At 37.1% G+C, this 22,472-nt stretch overlaps 1 protein-coding gene across 1 annotated transcript; it reads left to right on the forward strand.

Moving 5' to 3' along the window:
• The first annotated feature begins 4,292 nt into the window (after window positions 1-4,292).
• On the forward strand, window positions 4,293-21,234 carry LOC124170326 (zinc finger protein 271-like). The gene is made up of 5 exons (XM_046549045.1): window positions 4,293-4,691; window positions 5,407-5,523; window positions 12,099-12,224; window positions 14,732-14,795; window positions 18,098-21,234. The coding sequence occupies exons 1-5, from the start codon at window positions 4,635-4,637 to the stop codon at window positions 20,068-20,070; spliced, it is 2,337 nt and encodes a 778-aa protein (XP_046405001.1). The 5' UTR covers window positions 4,293-4,634; the 3' UTR covers window positions 20,071-21,234.
• The last annotated feature ends 1,238 nt before the right edge of the window (window positions 21,235-22,472 follow it).

Raw genomic sequence — 22,472 nt, forward strand, 5'->3', positions numbered from 1 at the left:
TCAAAAAATGAAATATTTCCTACAATAAGTGATATATTATGCTAGTTTATTACATTATTTGAAAAAAAAATATTTTAAAACTTTTTAAATTCTACATTTAAGAATTTTGAACTCTTTCTCATATTTAAAGACTGTAGATGTAACCTGCCCTGGTGGACGACGAAGTTGGGCTTAAATTTTTTTTCCGGCCAGGTGGTTGAATAACCTTTAACCAAACATTTTTACACTACAATTAATCGAAAATGTGATGTATTTTAAATGAAATGGTCCTTAATTTTTTGAAATGGAAAGAAAATACTCTTCAAACACGGATGTTTGGCCTGCTCTATAGGTGTGCTACTGGCGGATAAAATGGCAACTAGAAAACATCGGTTCTATGTACAGAGGTTGATTGTATAGACATATAATAAATGTGAACGTTGTGGATTAATCCTGGCGTGGATGTTTGTCGGAAGAATTTACTGTCGTGTCATAAATTGTTGAAAAATTTCTCAATCCAAGCTATTGAGTCGTGATATCTTTTCCGTCGATTCATCAATTGTTGGATTTTGTGTTCCTTTCGTTTAGCATTCTAAAGTATTATATTTTCACTCATCATCTTAGTCAATGTAGTTCGCTTGTTGGAATTTGTGATCTTTGTCAATGCTGAGTAGATGATTTCTTTGACGATAAACCTGATTTAAAAGGTAAATAAGATTTTGAATCGAAAACATGAGTCGCACCATCGGGATTTTCACGGAATCTTCAGATAGGAATCCAGAAATAGACCTTTGCAGACTTTGCAGGGAGAAGCATGATTGTTTTTACAGCATATTCACTTCAAATGTAGCGTACAATATAACTGCGAAGGATGCCCTACATGATTTAGTTGGCTTACAAGTAAGTGGCACATTAAATGTTATCGATTTTATTTTAAATGGTGCTTACTTCATTTCATGTTGTGATTCCAAACTCTATTGATGTGTAACTTGTTTATTAAAATCTCAGATTACTGTGGGAGATGGCCTGCCCACTACCATGTGTCCACTGTGTTTGAAGAAACTTACGGAATTCAGTGTTTTCAAAAAGATTTGTTTAGAATCAGACGCAGTTCTTAGAAAAAGTTGCTTCAGGGTGAGTACTTATGGTAATTTCTTATTTGAAGACTGGTGTAGTATAAGTATTGCAGAGTTAAAGGTGAAACTCTTTGGTTTATGTAGACAAAAGTAGGAATCAAGAATGATATATTTTGCGAAACGTTTTACGGAAAAGTGTAACAAGTCCACAATCCCGTAAATTTGGTTTTTCCCTATCCGTCAATCGTTGGCAAGGTCCTATTAATGTTGCTGTTGGTGTTACAATGGCGACGATTGAAGACATTTTGTCATCTAGTGAAATTAAGTGTGTTATAAACTACGATATCCAGGAAAGAATGGCATTCAACTCACCATTTATCAACTCAAAAAGGCAATCTACCAACTGCGCTATACCACGCTACCTTTTTAAGTATTTGATTAGGTAATCGGAGATTGTTAAAGGGAACAAAAAAATCCCTGACGATTTGCTGCTAAAGATTGAAGTGTCAGAGACCCAGAAATTGGTTTGTCTATGCGTTGTCAAATAAAGTCACAGTTGCACGTAAATATATTACCTTTCATTTATAATATATTACCTTCCATTAGCTCGGGGCCCCTTTCTTACCTTTAACTATGATATTATGAGTATCTATGAGGTTATGTGTAACTAAAAATATCTTTGTGAAGTTTCGGAAATTGATTGTTTATTTTCATGTCATCTTGTATGAATAGATGGTGGTTACAATGAAGGCAAGACTGGCTAAGTATTAGGAATTAATTTAAGTGCGGAAAAATTAACGCAGAAAACATTTTCATCAAAAATATAAAATTAGTAAGAAAATTAGGAATTTTGAATTGGTATATCTTTTCTGCATTTGTTAAGTTTATTTTTATTTCGTTTACTATTTTCCAATATTGGAATATAATTTTTATATTTGCATAATCTTTGATTATTTCAATCACAGCATATTTGGCTCGAACCATTTCTGTTAGTGCCCTTTTTAAAATTATTTGCGTTTTACTTTTAAAAACAGTTTTTTACACAATCATTTAGAGAAACTATTTTTTTCTAAAAGTTGATTATAAAATTTGAAAGTTTTCTATAAATTTTGTGGTTAGCAAGTTTAAATATGACCTTAGCATAAATAAGTTCAAAGGTTACCTGTGTTAGGAAATATATTTTTTAGGTACTGAGATGTTTATCCTTCATAACGGTCTTTAAAATCTTTGCAAAGGATATGGCATACAGAAGCTTAGTCAGGAGTTATGCCAGGCCAGACTCTCCTACTTCATCATGGCCGACGTTTCTATTTCGACGAGTTGTCCTGGTGCACTAATGACGATGGACAGCTCATACATCAAAACTTCGGCTTATTGTAAGATAGAGTTGGAGAACCTAACCCAGTGGAATTCCCATGTAACCTTTGACGATTTTATATGCAGGGAAAACCAGTGATAATTCTTTTTATGGCATGCATGCCTGGCAAGGTTATTAGGTTATTGCGTTCTTAATTTTTTGGGGGCTATTGGCATAAATAAGGGCTCTAAATTCATGCTCAGAGTAGATTAATTCTTACAATCTATTTTGAGGTCTATTCTCTTTAAACCTTTTTTTATTTGTTTTGATAATCTTTTGTGTACTAATTGCATGATATTTGGAATGGGATGCTGTTTTAGTTTGTGGATCAATTTTGCTCAATGAGTTTGGAGTGTGTTGACAGAAATATTTTCTTAGTGCATAAGGAATAATTAATGCTTTTTGCTGATTTTTTAATACCTTTGTATTTATGCAGGTTACTGTGGTGAGAAACTTTTTCACCTAAATGTAGAGTTAAAGATTTAGTTTGTGATGCGTATTTATTTTGTATTTTAATGGTTGATGTGATTAATAACTTATAATTGTGGTTGATTAATGAGGCTCTGTCCACCATGTGATAGAAATGTAGCTATTAGAATATCTTGTGTGTGAGGTGGAAAAGGAAGGATGTTGTCCATTTCTATCTGCAGTTTTTCCCCATCATTGTGGCAGAGCTTGAACACGGGAATGGTTTAAGTGTTCATCTTTTGAGGTTATGCATGAATGAAGCCATTTTCAATGCATTCATATGAGTGCAGCTGCTGATCTGTCAGACCATGTAATATTGAATGCAACAAATAATAATCAGATTATTCAATATCTGGGGAATTTGGTGGGTGCATTTAGCCTTTGCATTTGAGTGTTTCTAGTTAGGTTTTAATGTTCTAGGCGTTGTAATGTGAGGTTGAGCATTTCATGCTGTGGAATTATTGTTGAATCATTGGAAACACAATTTCCTCGCTTGACAATAAATTCCCATTGCATGCAATCCCTTGGAAATGGCTTGGTGGGCAACTACAAATACAAAGCAGTCTCTTCTTGAGTATGGCATTGATCTTCATTGAGCAATGCCCCCAATTATTTTCTCTGGAGGTTTTTGGCCTTTCTACACCTAGACAGTGGTCATCATTGAAATGATTGTCTTTAAAGCAATGATACCAATCGTATAACAGTGTTTCTCTTATAGCAGTATCTCGGTTAACTTTATGGTGCTCTTTTCTCAACACTAAGTATCTAATGCTGTGACATATTCATCATGGTTGTTGAGCAGTTTGTTTACCTAATGGCTAAGCTTGAGTCATGATTATTCTGGTAGTTCAAAATTGACCAACAATCAGGTCTATAGCCATATATTGACAGACAGTAGGAACTTTGTTTTGAGAATAATACATAATTGCTGTGTGATTGGTTTTGTATATTTTAAGTATAATAATAACAGGGTAATTTAAAAATCCATTTCATGAAATAGTTATGGAAGAGAAGATGATTTTGATGTCTGTTTTCTTTCTGCATAGATATTACACCCTGTATTCTCTTCTAGAGTTTATATTTGAGCATTAACAAGAGGTAAAAGAGCATAATAGGTACATTGAAAACATGCTCCACCTGTTTTTTCCATGACTCTACTGTTGAGAAAAGAATAAATAGTGATTTTGGCCTTTTAACAGCTACTACTACAAAAATGATAGTTGCAGAAGCAATTTGAGTGCAAGAATGAAAAACTTGATCAATTCATTTTCTTAACTGCAAAAAATTGAATCTTCAGTCTCTCTTCTGATTTCTCATGATTTGAAAAAAAACGGAAAAATGATACATCTGAATAATCTCCATTCTCTGTCGTGTATTTTGCTGTGAAGGGGCAGCTTCCATTGTCCCTAAGATATTTAGAAAAGACGCTGTGTGAACCTGGAATATCAGGGATCTTCCTGTTAATTTTTTTTCAGTTTGCACTGTACCTTTTCAGTATTTGATTGACAGGCATGCAGAGACCATGCCATTTTTATATGATAGCAGAGGCAATATGTGTAACATTCTTCTTCGTAACGCATAGAGTATTCCATATATGTGTGTTTTAAAGAGATAAAGGTTTATCCCTGTTACTTTGTACGCAGAGTTTTGAAGGAGGAGGGGCAGATGATGAGGAGTCGGAGCCTTGTGTGGAGACAAAGCACTGCATTCAAGATGTCATTGAAAACACTTCAGAGTTCACATACTCAGCCCAAATGACTGAAGTATACATTCCTGTGCCAGACTGTTTATTGCCCAGGGACGATAAGTTGGTAAGTTATAATCTTATTCACAGAGAAAACTGAGTCTAATCACATTCAGTTTTACAAATTCCTCGGTTGTATGAGGAATGGGGGTTTGTCTGTTATAAATTTAAGAATTTTTGTGGGAAGTCACTGGCATAATGCAACCTTCAGATGTTGCTCTTTCTAGTAGTGACACATGATGCAGGAAGTGGAACCACACAAATGTTTTTTCATGCAAGTCAATAGCAGTTGTATCGCATTGATAATCTGTTGACAGAAATGTCTCTTATCCCGTGGAGTATAATTTTGGATACCCTGGTCAAATCTCTGTTCAAGTCATTAGTAGTGGCTATTACAAGGCAGTGTCTCATGATTTCCCTCTATTTGTTCAGGCCATCATCCTCCATTGTTTCAACTTAGGAACCAGCATAAACTATTGTGGTTCCTTTTTATAAGCCAAGGTGAAAAATGACCTCCTTGTTCAGTGGAACCGCGATGTATCGTTCCCACTGTGGTGCCCTTACTGTAAGTGGCCTATATTCTTCTAACCATGTGATGTTGGTGACGCAGCTCCCCCTCCTTATTTGGACATTAATATTCTAGAGTTTGATCTTTGAGTTGAAAGAATGTCATGATTATTTTTGCCAGCTGGAGTGGTCTCACTTAAAAGAGTAGTTATCATTATCAAACGAGGTTATTATTGTTTTGGTTTTATTGAGTGATGCCCATTATCCTCTTCTAGATTCATGTAAAACATGAGAATGAAGGTCAACTCAATGAGTACTATCCCGTGCTGTACACCACAGATCCAGCAGCAATAAAAAGTGATGCCTCAGACCCATTGGCCACTGATGACCTGGTGAGTGTACTTTTGCCTTGTATAGTTTTATTTTTCTACGGCACAATGTCATTCCTTTATGTATTATTTATTTATACCTCTCAGCAGAAACATACATCATTTAGCCTGCCTGTTCAATCATGAACAACTACGGAAGAGCTTTCATGTTTGAATCATTTAAATTAAATGTAATAAACAGATTTGGTGTATTTTGCCTAACTGAACGCTCAACTTTGCTCACTGAGCAAGTAAGCTCTCTGTCATCTCGGCACTAAGCAGTCATTTGTTATGTGATCATACAAATGCAGTTTCATTTCCGTTTACCATGGAGCGGAAGGGGGGATGTTAGGAATTGAGAGTTAAACTGAGTACTATATAATTAGGTGCACTGAAACATATTGACTGTGACATCATGATGTAGCTGCTAGCCAGATTCAACTACATAACTTGCATTCCTTATGAGAGATTGATGTTCACAGGAATCTAATTGTTGAATATTTGGATTTTGTGATGAAAATGAAGAGGAATTTACTGTGGGGATGAGGGATATGTTAGACCTTCTTTATCATTTTTGAATTGAGAATTGAGAATTGAGAGTTGAGAGTGATGCAAGTCGATTGCCAAAAGATTAGTGATGTTAACACTTTCAACGCTGACCATGTAAAACTCAAAATCACCCTGTGCAGCTTCCATTTTTTTTCCTTCCCGTTAACTGCACAGTGGGATAGACACGTGATGCAGGTTGCACAGGGTCTGCTTTTTCCCCATGCCACCATTTTCTTTCAATTTTTTGTGTGCGATGTGCCCAAAAAGTACAAGGAAAATGAATTTGTAGTGTTCTACTAGTATTGCCATTGGTATTTTGCCACTGCCATAGGAAATTTTTGGTTTAGATGGTCATACACTCATGCCTTGCATAGCACAATTTCTATATAGCGCAGATTTGTTCCTCGGGGAAACATCGTAACGCAGTGTAACTTAATCAAAAAACTTTGTCACTCTAATGATAAAATGTGAGCTTGCGCTTAGTATACTGAAAGTGAAAAATTTCAATTCTGTTAATACTTCTGCTTTCCTCAAATCATCTTTGTTTATTTATTAATCGACGACCATTGCTGTGCAATGTCCAAAAGCATTACTTGACATTGGATCTACATAGTTGGCCTACCGAAGTATTTTATTTTCTCTCCTTAACAGAGTGACAATAGTTAATTTAGATCAATAGATATGCATCGAGCTAGTGGAAAAGAGTTTTTTTTAAGCAATACGGTATGAGACATAATTTTTGCCGTCATAGGTTATCAGGCAATTGACTTCCAGGTAGAGGATCTATGCTAAAGCCTTCGATGTCATCGGTATTCACGCGGGAGAAATGGAGTGTTGGCCAAGTTGCGTATGAATATTATAAATACATAAAGGGCCTGCTTTAGTCTCAAACACAATGGCATAATTCCCTCCCAGCAGTCGTAGCCCCTCTGTGTCACAGGAATACAGTGCTGCAGTAGGTGACTTTGATAGAGCCGTACAGAGGGAAAACCAAGAGAACAATGTCCAAAAATAGGAATGCAGGTAGAGAAATCAAGAAGTTATCAAGAAAAACCATTAACATAGAAGAGAAATTGAAACAGGTCAATTGCTTTGAAAATGGAGACCATGAAAGCAATTTTGCATGGAAGTTTAAACTCACGTTTATCTCTTTACTGTTCTGCAGCTGTAAATTTTGAAGCCACCATTTATAAATATGTTCCATACTTAGTATCTAATGCATTGGTTCCTTACCTCTGTATTTGTATTCTCAGCTGTGAGTAGATCATTCTTTTTTGTAGAATGCTCCCTGTGCCTTTACTATTCCAATTGATGTTTCTTTCTTGCTTCATCCATCACTGGTGGCTAGGCTTTCTGTGGCTTATCAATGAACTGGTTACTCTGCTGTGTGTAGCTTAGCATATCAGTCTGTCTGTAAGGTTGTGAAACATGATAATCAAATATTATTGAAGCCATGTTAAGTACTTGATTTATACTTTAAAGTGGTGACGTTATCATTTGTTTTTTATATATTTTATCATGGATCTATTCCTTTTTCACCTGAAACAACTTCACATGTTTGCAAGCACTTTTTGAGCAAATAAGTTGTATATGGTTCAGTTATTTCCTGGAAAGCTAATGATGTTCTACTTGCATTGCAAATTTTTATTTAGCCCCTGGATGTAAAAATACCACAAGAAAACACCACTTATGAGTAGGGATAGGAATTTTTTGGTGGTTTGAGAGGGAGAAAAGCAGTGCTTTGGAATTGGAAATCCAGTTATTTCAAATAGACATTTCGGTGTTTTCTCAAAAACTGCAAGTTTAAATATATATTTAAATTCGTTTTTATTTCAAAACCTAGAAAAGGGTCAGTACCATAGTTTAACCAAATATATCTCGGTTATGTGACACTTCCCTTGTGGCTGTGTTATGACTGCAGACAATCACCTCAGTGGCGGAACCGGGAAAGTCAGCTGTTGAAGTTGAAAAGTAAGCTGTAATACCTGTCGGTAGTGAAATGGGGAAGTCAGCTGTTGAAGTTGAAAAGTAAGCTGTAATACCTGTCGGTAGTGAAATGGGGAATGTGACATGTATAAAAATTGCATGCTGTTTAGTGTGGTTAGTAAGCTTTAATTCTTTCTAATATGTAAATTTTAATCTAAGGGTGCGGTCCGTTGAACGCTACCAATGCTTCGGAGCGCCACCAAGCGGTCCGTTATTCGCTACGGAGCGCTACAGGTTAGGCTGTGACGTCACGGCAAACGTCATACACCCGTTTCCCGCCTCGCTCCGGACCAGCTCCAGACGCTCCCCTGAAAACTTGGGTCAGCGGAGGAGCGAGTCAATTTTTGGCGGAAATTCGAAGGGAATGCACTGAGGCAATGGAGAGTTTACTCACGTTGCAGATGATGGACGCTGAATGTGGACGCCTTTCTCTTATATAAGTGACTACGAAGTAACGGAGTAGACGCACTTAGTAAATAGATGTAAATTTAATGGTGATTTAAATAAATATATAGCAAGAATTAAATATCCGCAAACATTCTCGTATCTCCCCCAAAATGAACTCAAATGTCTTTGGAAGCAGCCTTTACATACAAAAGGCAACAAAAATTATTAAAAGGGGCGTGTAATATAAAGAAAGGATTGTAAGAACATATATCGACAAATTTACTCATGCCATAAATTAAAATCTGAAGAAAAATAGGATATACATGAAATAGATTAATGTTTTTTTAATAGTCGTTAACCATTATAAGTTAATATGTTTCAACTGGGAAAACGGTAGAGTACCTACTTTTTCCTTTACTAGGGTAATGAGTTTCATTGAGAAGGGTAGGCGAGGGTTGGTGTGAGAAATACGGTCCAAAGTTTCTTCCTTTACTTTGTGGAGCCTCGATATTGAAAAATAAAATTCATTTTAATGACATTCAAACATATTTATTAATATTCAATGATCATAGTCACCTCAATTCGCAATTAAAACCCCATCTTCGATTTCATAATCCCAGTTTGCCCACCCTCGTTCATTTCCGCCATCTTGACTTCGCTCCTGACCGGTCCGAAAAGAAATTCTCGTAGCGAACGTAGCGCCTATGGACCGGAGCTACGGAGCACTTCCATCTGTAGCGTCTGGTAGCGTAAGTAGCATTCATTGGACCGCACCCTAAATTACTTCTTTTACAAATTCCACTGGATCTAGAATAACATAGGTAACACTGTAGAGTCAAATCAAGGCACCAGGATAGCTGAGAGTCAATGCCACTCAACATTTTGCATACTTAAACTACATGATCTACTAGATTTTTTCCCTTCTAATCCCTAGCAATACTGCTTTAACATCTACCTTTAGCTTTCCACGTACAGGATTCTCCACAAAAGATTTCAGTTCGTTGTTGCATGGCATTACATCTATATCATCCAGTTTGGGACACAAACTTATTCTGTTAATTTTCTGCTCAAGTTCTTCAGTGATAATCATTTGTACTATATCAGCTGGGTCAAATACATTGATGTACTTAAAAAACTGTAAAGTGGTATCAATAGCCTGAAACTCCAGTAGCTTGGTTACAGCATGGGAAGCTGCACTGGACAGGACTGCACTCATTTTGCCCCTACTGAACATTGTCCTTCCACAATCCTCTAGCAGTTTAATAACATTGCTCCCTCAACTCCCTCATACAGTGATTTCAAGTGCTTGCTGAATTCCCCTTAGCTGCCCATCTAGAATAGTACACAAAGTACACAAACACCAAAGTACACACGTCACCAACTACAATGTCCAATGGAGTATCAAGAAGTTCAACAATTTTTAGCTAGATCACAAAAACATTTTCTTCTCTCTTGTCCATTATTTTATTGCAAAAAACTATCACCTACTTGTCCTTCAGTTAAGTCATCATGTTGACCTATCATTGTATTTTAGATCAGGAATATATTTATCCCTTAGTTGACGAATGCAGGAAATTTCTCCAGCACCTGTAGCAAGGTAAAATTATTCAAAGTGGTAAATAAAATGTTAGTTTTCCTATTACTATGGAAAGGATTAGAATGCCTTGACTTAATTTACAAAAAGCTGCTGTAATGTTATACTTGCCATCAACGAATTCATTCAAAAATAATTAACAGTAGCAGGTGTAACTTTGTGGAAATCCATCATCGCAGGAATAAAAGGGTCAACAACTTTGCTATTTCCACATGGTGATTATTAGAGATAGACCATGATTTTGTTACAGCGACCTTGATAATTTTACGCTGCAACGAAACCATGGTCGGTCTCAATAAATCACCATGTGGATATAAGAAAGTTGTTGATCCTTCTTTTCCTGTCATTCAAAAATGGTTTCATGTGCTCATTTTCCAATTTGTAGAGAAGAATGTCATCTTTGAGAAAGTTTCATACTACCCACTTTCCAAAATGATGATCAATTTGGTTTTTTTCATGGCAGCAGTTGATGCAGATAGAAATTGATGTTTTTAACTTTAAAGAATATCCATACTTACCAAATTTTGCAGCAGTTAGATGCTTCGAAGATTTCCAATGTTTTTCAATCGAGTCTTTCCCTTCCCAAGCTACCTGACAATTGCAGAATTTGAACATAACCATACTTTTATCGATACAATAAAATTCATCTATTTGATACGGAAAAGCCCTGTCCCTTTTCATAATTTTTCATTCCGCACTACAATAACTCGTCAAAATAACTAGAATGTCTGACACACCAGCAGCAATACTTAACAATGGACACTGGAAAAACAATTATTTGACAGATATAGCTAAAAGATAGAGATCCAAACAGCAGGTATTCAGGCACGTGCAGTCCATGGGTGCATTCATCAGGCTAGCACCGGGCTAGCGTACGGTTCTACTCTGGATTTACCACTGAAATCTGATTTTTATGTTCACGGAGTGACAACAGTTCAAGCGGCATGCTCCAGATTCCTCAACTAATTGAACATTCCATTCGTAATGTTGATAAGAAAAAATTGCATACATTGCTCTTCTATTGTTCAACTCAGAGAGCAAATAGATGGTTATTCCCTCAGAGTAAGGATGGGAGATTGCCATATATTGCCTAGTATTGCAGCAAATCGAAAACATGCGATGCCATCCTCCCGGGATTGTATCATAACATTAGTTATGCTACGAGGAACTGCACTCGTCCACATACCTAAGGAATACTCGCACTTGTGTTAATTTTAATTGAATTGAAATCATTCTGTGTAATGTAATGCTTTTTCCTGTGTTTGAAATTATAGTTTCAAAATTTTCCCCAAAAAAATAAAAATTCGTATTTTGGGACACAACTTGCGACATTTCGCGAGTTCATAAGTCATTTTCCCAGTCACTTTGGGGTATTTTGTAACGTCTTACCTCTACCAGGACACTTTGTGTCTAAATCCGCAAAATTAATGATGGCGAAATTTTCCGATCCCTACTCATCAGTTGTCCATGCAAAGTAAATGAACCTTCATATTTTCCCATTGAAGCTATGCAAGCTTTGTGCCATAAGTAGTTTATCTACAGATTTCTCTTTTTTGATACTCAGAATGGCCTTCTATTATATCATCTCTGAGTAAGTTTAATTTATTAGTCAAAAGGTTTGATGTCTCTAAACTGAATTACAAACCAAAATGTACACTTAATTTATCCTCCATTATTGACCCTATTAATTAACCATGAATGTACGTTATTACCTATGAGCTCTGGATTCTCATGCAAAGTTCTTTCGTAAAATAAGTTACAGTTATGAATAATATTTTATCTGGAGTTCTGCATCTCCAGAAACGATTGGCCTGTGGATCATCAGGTGGCTTTTGCAGGGATTTTGCGATGAAAATAAGAAGTAACAGGAATATAGTAAAGTGGTAGTTTTAACAAAATAATTATAAATACATATTATAAATTCCTATCATTAATTACCTTGAGGCAGCTTGCAGGGTAGCATGAAGACTATAGCCATTTGAAACTAACTTTAATTTTATTCGTGTGATGAATTATCAAAAGTTTTGTTTTAATATATCTGTATCTCAATCATTAATGATGATGATTGGGGTTTATGTTGCAGCCCAATACCTTAACTGCTTCCCAAGGCGAAATGGTGGAAGCTCAGGGCAGGGGAGCCATGGTGGCAGGCCTAGACTGGACGCTGGTCGGGGCAAAGGAGGAACCATCTCCTGAGGAGAATGACCATGTATGTATAGAATTATTGCTATGGAATTTGATGAATTGTTATAGGAGATTGTGGGCAGAAATGTTAATCAAGGAAAACGCTAGGACATTTAGATTTTTACACAGCTTTAAAGGTAACCCATTTGATAGAAAGTTGCTAATTACTCGAAGAAGTTTTCTTATCTTAAAAAAAGTGTTTTTTTTTCTTTTCATGTTGTACATTTGTATTGTAGTTTTCTTGCCTTATAAAATCCTGGGACGGATAAACTAAACCTTATTAGCCCTCCAGTGGGGACGTGGGGCTCCTTGGAGGCCCATAGTGTTTCATGTGTTTGCTCTTTTTCACATGATGACATAAATTACCTGTGATTGTCAGAAGCTACCCATTATTTTGGTGTCAAATGCCTCACATAGATGCTTGTTATTAACCTGCACATGGTTGGCGTTTAATAGCACACAAAAGGAAGTTGGCATGTATTGGTCACGAGCAAACAGTGTTTGGCATGTTTATGCTACTTTTATTGGTACCTCAACAAGTGGCCTACTTGCTTGCCTTCATTGCAAGAGGGTGAGGTGCAAATGATCTAAAGCTATAGCTTTACAAGTGACCAAGCTCCACTTTTTTCCCTGTGGTGAGTAACAAAGAGCCGTACTCCTGCAACGCAAGAGTATGGATTCCCAGTTGTACTGTTTATTGGAAGTATAGTGACCCTTCTTCAAATTCCTTTCATCTTATTTAGGCTGAGGCACAAGTATTTACAGGCAGTGAAACCTATTTGTTTCAAAGTTACTTATAACTGACACAAGTACATATTCTTATCTGAAAGTAAGTCATATTTTCCTCTTTATTTTGTATTTAATTGTTGTAGTTTTCTTGCCTTATATTTTTCTATGTTAAATCTTGGTACCGATGAAGCAAATATCAATATGATATTTATTTTACTATAAACTATCCTGTGACCAATAAATCATGCCTCATGAAGATGTTTATTTTACAATATGAAATCCCAGGACTGATAATTCATTGCTCATTAAGAAAATCAGGTCTCACATTTCAATCAAGCTCTGTAGTGTTGAAGTTCATTGGAAGCTGTCCTCAAATCTCGTCGCATATTAGGTTATATAACCAATGGTTTTAAAAGTGGAATGCAGTTCAACATATATATACCTAATATAATCCCATAGAAATGGTCTCCCTTTAAGTAGGAGCGGTAGCCCGGTGTTAATGTCCTAGGTTTGATGTTTACATGTAGCACTTTTCAAAATTTGTTTCTACTTTTCATTTTACAAATGTCAGCTGTTCATCATTTTCTCCATGATTTTCACTGAAAATTTTACGAGGGGTGTTTTTAAAGCAAGTACCGTTCTGTCATAAAAAAACAAGTAAATTATTTCTTTAAAAATTAATTTATTCAATTGTAAGGCTACTCTACATTTCTACATAATTTCCTTTATTATTGAGGCATTTATCGTATCTTGGGACCAGCTTTTGTATGCCATCGTCAAAGAAGCTTGCCGCCTGATTAGACAACTACTGCTTCACGGTCGTTTTCACTTTGTCATCTTCAGAATGGCGCAGTTCTGCCATTAAGGGTGTGTTGCTAGTCAATTTTTAGACTTGCAGCGATGCAATAAATGCAGCAGCGTACTGTGCGACTGTACAAAAAATGCACTGCCCTATTCAAAACAAAAGGCGTGGCATGCTGAGTGCATGTGTCGTTTTGCTCCATGATAATGAACGTCCACACACAGCAAATCAAACTCAAGACCTTATCACTTCTTTTGGCTTGGTACAATGAAACCACCCTCCATACAGTCCCGTTCTAGTGCCGAGCAAACATTTGTTTATGTACTTGAAGAAGCATCTGGCGGATCAGCACCATTCCGATGATGGTGAAGTGAAAACGACCGTGAAGCAGTGATTGTCTAATCAGGCGGCAAGCGTGTTTAACCATGGTATACAAAAGCTGGTCCCAAGATACGATAAATGCCTCAATAGCATTGGGAATTATGTAGGAAAGTAAAGTATGGCCTTTCAAGTGAATAAATTATTTTTGAAAAAAAAATTAATTCTTGTTTTTTTATGTCAAAATGGTAGTTACTTTAAAAATGCCCCTCGTAGTTTTCTAAGTGGAAATCTTTTTCTGCAATGCAGTGTCAGATTTTATCCCATTTTTTCATTCAGATGCCTAGTTTCCATTATGTAATTTCAGTTTATTCATTGCCAAAGAAACCTTAATTATTACATGGTATCACATGAAGTAAATTACATCCATTGCAGAGTTATCAAATGAAGTTAATATTACAATGCAGGCAGAACATAAATCAAAGTCCGTTTACATGTTGAAAAAATGGAATAATATTTAGATCCCTGAAGTGTTGAAAATATTTTTATTTTGGGAGGAAAAATTTGTGCGGAACTTTATATTTTGTTGTAATGTTGTTTATAAAAAAGTTTAAATCAATCGTTTCAAAATAAGTCCTGAATCTCTTTTCGTGCATGATTAATATCTTGATGATTACTTCCAGCATACTTTAAGTGAGGATGGGGACCCATTTGAGAGTTCAGCTACTGCCCATGAGTCTGCATTTGGTGAGTACTCTTACGGGTTGCAAATAACTCTATACTTGGAGGGATTGGTGTTAATGTGGAGGATATACAAGTAAATGCTTTTATTTAGCCAACTTTTACTGTGACTAGAGCAATTATTGAAAATTTGACAGTGTCCCATAAGTCCACAATGGAAGCCATGGATGAGTGCTTTTAAGGGCCTCAAATAGTTGCATACAAGTTAGGCTTAGGTCACTTTCAGATGGCACGGTGCTGTGCTTTAATATAATCTAATGTCCCTACCGATGCCTTCATACCAGTCAAATCATGCGGTGTTCTCCACTGCGCCCATTTCTAACCGGCCAGGAACGGCAGCATCAACAGCGTCAACTGGTCATGAAACTCAGACCGCTTTCAGATGAGAAAACTCTGGATTTCCTTGTGCCATGCGGAGAATGTAGGAAAGTTGAAAGTGGTCTCTTCTGAAATCGGCCTTATTGTGACTGATTCAGAAGGATGAAGAACCCAAATTAGTCATCCATCCATATTTCCTGTTGTCTTTATTTTAAGTAGTAATTGGATAGGGGAGAAGTTTTATATTTACTTACTTTTTTGTAGTCATCTGAATCGTTTTTAATAGTCTTCCCTAGCAAAATATTTTGGTTTCACTGAAATTTTTGGGTATGTAAATCAGAAATGGCTAAGAATTTTTCTTTATTTTCTCTATTTGGCATTTTTGGCAGTCAGAGTCATATTAAATGAATAAAAAGAATGCTGCCTTGCTTCAAGCATGCTTAGAGACTAGTTTATTGAAAGAAAAAAATTTACTCGTAGTAGCCGCACACCTTTTTTCCAGAAATGCCTGTGAAAAGCGGTGCGAATCCTCAAAATTATAAACCCAAAAAGCCAGAATGGAGCATTTTGTTTGAGAATTGAGTGTAGAAATGTAAATTTCAGGGTCGATTGAAAATGTAAACATGGAACTTGGTCAAATGAGGGCAAAAATTAACTTTGCTTTTGGACCATTTTAAATTTGTGGGAAAATTAGCAAAAATCTTTTAAATGAGTGCATTCCTATTCACACTTTTGTCCTTGGGATTAGCAATGGTGCTTCGTTAGGTTTTACTGACAGCTAGGCATGAAGCTTCCTTGGAGGAGAAAATATGGTTGATATAATATTAAATTTAGAGGTATGCTCCAGAAATGAAATCAGTTTGGCTAAGCAACAGCCGAATTCTTGATATCAATCAAATAATTCTACATTCAATCTGCATGATAACCTGAAAGGCGTGTGGTAGGGGGTGTTAGGACTTCCTCTGTTCTTACATAAAAAGGATATGCTCTATCGGAATTAGGACTAGCGTTTATTAAAATGCCTTACGGCTCGGGGGAAAAACGAATTCCCCTATCTACCCGTTCCGCAAAACAACTCTTTTAATTTATCGCTTCTATCGGACCTGGAAATATAATGGGGCTCTAATATTTTGTCCTCCGTGTTGCTTTTAAAGAAATCCAAACTCAACTGTTCAAGAAATCTAAGCCTAGCACGCAGCCTTCGAGTCTCCAGCGGCTCAGTCCAAATTACATAACATCTGGGTAATGCTTTCTGTACAAAGGTAGTGGTTTTTGACGAACCACACAGCCTTCCCTGGTATTTTTTTCAGTTTGCTGATCAAGTCTTTCTTCGCCGGATCCCATACGCTCGTTGCATTATCAAGGTGCGGTCGGATGAGTGCAAAATAGCACCTTTCTTTTACTTTCTCATCTGAAAATCTTCCCACAATACGCTTGACAAATCATAATTTCTTCAGGGCTATGCCACAAATATTTCTTATGTGTGTTCCCCACAATTGGTTCAAGGTTATCGTTTCTCCCACGTACTTCACTTTGTATGTTGCCTCTATGTTAATACCATCCACTGCATAAACATGGTTATAGATGCACGAATTGAACAAGAAATGTACCGTCATGTATTTTCTCAGATTAAGTTCAAGTCCCCTCTCTTGGCTCCACAAATGAACGTTGTTTCAGTCCAATGATAGAATTTCATAGAGTGATCACTAATTTCGCGATAGATGACAGGGTCGTCAGCAAGTAAACGTGTTATACTGCTAATGCGGGAGCAGAGTTCATCAATGTATATAATGAACAGCAGGGAGGAAAAATATATTTTTCCCTTAGCCAAAATAATTGCTGAAAGAGAAAGGTCTTTATACGCTGGTGCAAAAAAAAGAAATAAGAGATGAATTCGGAGAGAAATTTTCCCTTGCAAAAGCAAAGCAGGGAATTCATCTCTCTTTAGTTCCCAGAAGAATTGACGATAGTGTCATACTGACCCAAAATAATAAATTAGTCCTTGTTCTTTATAAAATGATTCTGATTGATTTATGATTCTGCCATTGATGCTGAAAGGGATAGCCAAAATAAGTCTTATATGCTTACATCCTACAACAACTAAAATTGATGTTGATCTAGTGGACGTCCAATTCTGTGCAAAAACTATACTGCAGGACGTAATACAAGATGGCAGCCGTAGGTCATTCTTTTACTAATTATAGAAAATTTCTGCTTTCATTGCCCTTGTCATTTTAGTGGTTCATTAAATATCTTCTCAAGTTTTTAGGAGTGGTTTTCTGCAGAAGAAGGCTTGGGAAATGATTAAACTGCATATAATGAAAAATTCTGGAAATGCTACTATCCCAACACAAATAAGAGCTCAGGTTTGCGTGCAATACTTGGAATATCTGCCCCCGGTGCCGCTCCAAACCATTGTTTATCTCATGGCAGTTGGGTATTTTTCACTCAAGGGAGGTTCTTTTGGCTGTTTGTTCATAGTTTTTATTTTTAAATTTTTAATTACCTCTATGAAAACTAATCCAGGAAAAATTCAAAATAATTTTTCTAGATACTCATTTGCAGCACCACAAAATTTATTGTGATTGCCATTGTTGGGAACCTTTTTTATTTAGAAAATACTCACCAATCATTAAATATTCGATTGAACAGAAAATATTTTTTCCTTTTTAAAGGACAAATTCTTAAAGGGGTCTAATTTTATTCTTTTCCTGCAATTGGAAGTCAAATGTGTGTGCTTGATTATTTGTATAATGATTTCGTCTTTTTTGTTCTACTACACCCCTGTTGCCCTCGTCATTTTTATGCTATGTGTTCTTTTCCCCTCCATTCATTTACATCGAGTCTCTAAGTTCAAGTCCAACTTGGGCAGCAATTGTACCACCTGTTTTTACATTTTTCCATCCATTCAATGGATTTAAAATAGAAGATGTTATAGTCTTAAATTTCATGTTCGACGGTGTTAGTTGCTATTTAAAATTTTCTTCTAGGGGTCCCGGCTGCCGAAGAAATGCCCGAGCAAACAACATCAACTTCATATCTGCTTGCAGAAGGAAATCTAAGGAATCATTCAATTGATGAATGCACTGGTCCCACAGCTTTGGTGACACAAATTGATTCCAAGGCTGGAACCTCCCATGAAGAGATAGAGAAAAATCTGATAGATGAAGACTTGGAAAAATGTGGTGCTTCTGATTCTGATAAGATATCAAGTTGCTCAATTCCTGATGACAGACAATGTAATATCAAAGATATTGAATCACTTAAAAGCAGCAGAGGTGGAGCCGCAATGGCTGTTGTTGGGGAGAAAAGTGGTTGTGATGCACCAAATACCTCGCATAACCTTAGGTTTATCAGAATAAGTAGAAATGACAGAAGTGGCTGTGAGACCATCATGGCAGGCAATGAGAAGATACTTAATTGCTTGATCAAAAATCCAGGGAACGGTTACAGTTCAAACGAAGATTCATATAATTGCTTCAACTGCAGAGATGTGTTCAACAACAAAAAGGAGCTAAGGAAACACATGAAAATTCATTTTGTTGCTCATAATTTTGATGCTGCAGCAGCATCATCAATCGTAGATGTGTCTCTGGAAGCACATCCATCAAGCGGACATAGCAGTTCTTGCGAGCCTACCACCTCAAAGGCTTTAAAAGAGCTGGAGAGGAAAAGACTAGAGCCTATGCCAAAAGAAAATGTGCTCATGAAGGAAACTAGTGAAGGAAGAGGGGGTGAGACAAATACAAGACGATTGACGAGAAGTTTCACTCTGGAAGAGAAATCAACTTCACAAAGTTTATCTTCAAAGTCATCTAGCATTAGAAATCTACGCCATCACGTGGGTCCGAGAAAGAAAGAGAGACTGTATTCATGCAGCGAGTGCACTGAGTCCTTCACTCAGAAAAAGGACCTCACCGCACACAAACTTACACACACAGGAGGGAAAACGTATTCTTGTAGCACTTGCTGCAAGTCTTTCACTCATAGAGGTCATCTCAATATTCACTCTCGAATACACACGGGAGAGAAGCCTTTTATATGTAAGTTGTGCAGCAAGTCCTTCTCTAGGAAAGACGTTCTCTACGCGCACGTACGTATTCACACAGGAGAAAGGCCTTTTTCATGCAACGAGTGTGAAAAGTCTTTCTTGAAGAAGAGCGACTTAAATACACATGTACGTAGGCACGCGGGAGAGAAACCGTTTTCTTGCAACAGGTGTGAAAAGTCTTTCTCAAATAAGAGCGACTTAGTTAGACATGCACATACGCACACGGGAGTGAAACCGTTTTCGTGCTACGAGTGTGAAAAGTCTTTCTCGAATAAGAGCGGCTTAGTTGGACATGTACATACGCACACGGGAGAGAAAAATTTTCCATGCAGAATCTGCAAGAAATCTTTCACTCGGAAGAGTACTCTCAAAAGTCACGTGCGAATTCACACGGGAGAGAAGCCCTATATCTGCAAAATGTGCAGCAAGTCTTTCACCACGAGGGACAAACTTGTTACCCACACACGCACCCACACAGGAGAAAGGCCTTTTTCATGCAACGAGTGTAAAAAGTCTTTCTCGATTAAGAGCCTCTTAGTTAGACATGTACGTACGCACTCGGGAGAGAAGCCTTTTTCATGCAACGAGTGTGAAAAGTGTTTCTCGAAAAAGGACAACTTAATTAGACATATTCGTACGCATACGGGGGATAAACCGTATTCTTGTAGCATTTGCCGCAAGTGTTTCACTCAGAGGGGTAATCTCAAGAGTCACATGCGACAACACTCGGGAAAGGAGCCTTATATCTGCAAAATGTGCAGCAAGTCCTTCGCTAGGAAAAGTCAGCTCACCTCGCACATTCGAACACACACGGGAGAGAAACCTTATTCTTGTAGCATTTGCTGCAAGCATTTCACAAAGAGATGTTCTCTCGATAGTCACATGCGTTTGCATACGGAAGAGGGGCCTTAAATCATGACACTAGTGTGAAAGGTCTTTCTCGAATAAGAAGCACTTAGTGCCACATTTTCGTATGCACTCGAGAGAGAAGCCTTGGTCGTGCAGAATGTGCGAAAATTCTTTTAAAGAAGAAGCTATCTGGTACGACACATGCAAAAGCACATAGGGAAGAGACCCTTTTCATGCAAAATCTACAAAAATAATCTTTCACTCAGGAGTCGTTCACTTAAGAGTCACATGCGAAACAGCACGTGAAAGAATCCTATTCGTGTGGTGAATTGGAATGTCTCCCTTGACAAAGAGCCTCTTAGTTCATCTGTACAAAAAACGAGTTGCTTTATTTCTGCAACGTCTGCAGCAAGTCTGTCACGCCATGATGCGACCTAGTAACCCATTCGTATACACACTGAAGACAAACCTTATCAAATGTAACATTTGTTGAAAGTGTTTTGCAGTGAGTGGTTACCTTGACAGATATTCATACATGCTCACACATGTGAGCAGCCTTGTTAACGCATAGTCCGCATCAAGTGCATTACTACAAGGAGCGGCCCTGACTACCACATGTGTAAACGTACAATTGTATTGTATTATTTTTGCGTATTTTGCAATAAGTCTTTCACTGTTATTTCTAATCTCAACTTCCACATGCGCTTAAAAGTGAGATACTCTATCCATGTTGTGTGCTTTCCGTCAGAAAAGTCACCTTTGCGCATGCAACATTTTCTCACGGACAGGATAATTCATATAAATCTTACAAATGTTATACTTAAACCTCATGCAAAGCTGCACTTAGGAGTCTAATGTTTAATTTTCGCCTGCACAACGAGAAGTGGATGATTGTATTGTGTCAATAGGGATGATGGGCCATCTACATGTTTCTATGAAATGCGTGCCAAGTAATGTGTTTTTGGGTTTTCGTAATGAATATTGAAAGAGAGTAGTTGCAGAAAAGGGCACACCCAGGCTATCAGATTAGGATGAAGCAGCCTACACTACACATTTTTTATTAAAGACGTCCACAATATATTTTTCCAATGTTTCTGGCTTTAAGTCTAGTCTTCATTGTCATATTCTAATTGGTTCGGAATTTTCTTAGAATTAATTATTTGTTCTTTGAATATTCTTTGTTAAAATAATTATTCTTGTCCACATTTTGTAAATAATGTGATATCAGTGCACAATAAAAGGCTTATGGCCGAGTTTGTTAATTTAATGCATTCAGCATGTCATTTATTTTCATTGTTAAAATATATGCAATTTTATTCCTATTTCTCTGTTTTCACTCGCGGCTGAGCGATTCGTCACGATTTGTCGGAATGCACGGTTAATAGGAAAGCAAGGATAATCGTGGGCCATTAACCTTAGAATGGTGAAGTTGCGAGAAAAGGCAGCAATGGAGGCGGAAGATGTACAAACATTGGCAGAGTGAATGGGGATGTTATCGGAGGGTGGGAGAGTAAGCAGAGGGTGGAGAGTGGATGCTAGGTGGCGCTGAGCGCACTTGCAGGGTTTGGTAATGAGAAAATGATTCAGAGGACACGTTGGACGCAGCCAAAAGTAGTACTACGGAGTGAGCGATCAAGAGATTCATTTATGTACAAACTTTGGCCGCAATCCGTTCAGCCGTCTGGAAACACATGGCGGACAGATAAACATGTATGAAAGATTACATATGAAAAAGATTAAGCGTATCCTGACATTATCTAATCGCCATAAGTTCCTCCTACAAAGCTAGGTTCACATTTTTATATCTAGAATTTATGATACTTTGTATGCATATGTGATTTTAAAATTTATCTGTGAAAAATAAAGAAAAAGTCTGGACGACTTCCATATTTTAATACCTTTTCAGAATGAAGAAATGCATTTTAGGTTAACTAGAGGATTCCTCTTTCTCCACTCATAAAGATTATATGACGTTATATTTGAGGGTAATCTTGCATCATTGTCGCTTCAGAGGTGCCATTGGGTGTTTATATTTATTTATTGCCAAGGAAAAAATCTTTTTATGGATAGTTTCTATCAATACGCTTGCGTTCAATCGTTAAATAAAATTTAAAATTAAATTTACTATGCCAAAATAAAAATTTTTGGCTAAATATAAGAGCAGCCACTGTTAGATTAGCAAAGAGAATTCACCCACTTGCATGGCATCCGATATATCGAACGGCGGTCAATTTTGGTAATATAGAAAATAGCGAAGAACAGCTTGAGGAAATATGAAAGAATAAGATCAACCTTAAGGACAAAAACGAGATGTAAGTAATCAATATATTAAGAAAAAAGGACATATTACATTCGTGGTCCGTCGTGAGGGGGTAGGGTGAGCAGTCCCGGATTATGAGGGTGCACCACCTGCTAGACACACGCCCGGGGTCGATGGAAAATATCTTCCCCGCTCATGTCCCGCA

Source organism: Ischnura elegans, chromosome 13 (genome assembly GCF_921293095.1).
Source record: "Ischnura elegans chromosome 13, ioIscEleg1.1, whole genome shotgun sequence".
Lineage (NCBI taxonomy): Eukaryota > Metazoa > Arthropoda > Insecta > Odonata > Coenagrionidae > Ischnura > Ischnura elegans.

Excerpts from the sequence above, each read along its gene's own strand:
- LOC124170326 (XM_046549045.1), top strand. The coding sequence starts at position 4,635 with ATGACTGAAGTATACATTCCTGTGCCAGACTGTTTATTGCCCAGGGAC. Across the intron at positions 12,225-14,731 it reads CTCCTGAGGAGAATGACCAT|CATACTTTAAGTGAGGATGG; the intron begins GTATGTATAGAA and ends GATTACTTCCAG. Across the intron at positions 14,796-18,097 it reads TGCCCATGAGTCTGCATTTG|GGGTCCCGGCTGCCGAAGAA; the intron begins GTGAGTACTCTT and ends ATTTTCTTCTAG.